We start from the raw sequence: 1,006 nt of genomic DNA on the forward strand, positions 1-1,006 counted from the left end.
CAAAGGCTTTTTTCCTGCTTGCTGAATACTGGATGTGTGTGACAGTGTGAACGATGTAGGCGTAGGAAAAGGCAGTTACTGATAAGGTGCCAGGTAATATTAGAACACTTGTCACCAGCATTACTTTCTCAATGAGGCTGGTGTCTGTGCAGGAGAGCTGGAGCAGTGGTGCTATATCACAGTGGAAGTGGTTGGTGACTTTGGGCCCACAGAATGGCAAATGGAGTATAATTGTGAGTGGGGAGAATGAGAACACCAAGAAGAAACTCACCACCCAGCAGCCCAGCACCAGTTGAAGACAAAACCTATTGTTCATGAAGGTAGCATAATGCAAAGGGCGGCAGATGGCCATGTAGCGGTCAAAGGATATGAGAGCTACATGGAAGAAAGTGCAGATACCCAGGACGAAGAAAAGGGCTAACTGAAGAAAACATCCAGAGAGGGAAATTGTTTTTGCTCCTGTAAGGAGGCTGTAGTGTGTCCTCGGTATGAAGGTATAAGTGAAGCAGATTTCCACGAGGGAGAAATTCCTGAGAAAGAAATACATGGGGATGTGGAGGCGTTGGTCCACCAGTGTGATGGTGATGACAGCGATGTTTCCTAGGAGGATCAGGAAGAAGGCAACAAAGAGAATGGCAAATAGGATGAACTCCAAAAAGCGATTGCTCTCCAAAAAGTGATTGCTAGTGAGTTCCAAGAGAATGAACTCCACTGAAATGAAGAAGTCTCCAACAAACTCTCTAAGACTCAATTTAGAGTTTTAGAAAGCAGGTATTCTTTATTGCAGCACTGGACGCACAGGGGATCGCTCCACCTAGTGTGCGTGCCAAATCATGTAACCATAGGGGTTAAATAAATTAGAGTATACATATTCATTACATTTCCGAGAAATAATCTAAATATTCATGTTATTTCCTGGAATTCATTAACATATGCAAATGTCCCCGACGCATGCGCCCTTGTGCTCTCTGGTGGTCTTTCGGGGTCCTCTGGTGGTCGTCGATAG

General features: G+C 44.8%; 1 protein-coding gene across 1 annotated transcript in view; it reads right to left on the reverse strand.

The window, feature by feature from the left end:
- Nucleotides 1–740, reverse strand: part of LOC104081684 (olfactory receptor 49 {ECO:0000312|EMBL:EDL36361.1}-like) — a gene marked incomplete at both ends in the record, with an annotated part of 979 nt that extends 239 nt beyond the window's left edge. The window contains one exon of the mRNA XM_009584522.1: nt 30–740. Coding sequence (XP_009582817.1) covers nt 30–740 — 711 coding nt within the window. The remainder of the gene's footprint in view (nt 1–29) is intronic.
- Nucleotides 741–1,006: the final 266 nt, after the last annotated feature.

Source organism: Fulmarus glacialis, unplaced genomic scaffold (assembly GCF_000690835.1).
Source record: "Fulmarus glacialis isolate BGI_N327 unplaced genomic scaffold, ASM69083v1 scaffold6009, whole genome shotgun sequence".
NCBI classification, from domain to species: domain Eukaryota; kingdom Metazoa; phylum Chordata; class Aves; order Procellariiformes; family Procellariidae; genus Fulmarus; species Fulmarus glacialis.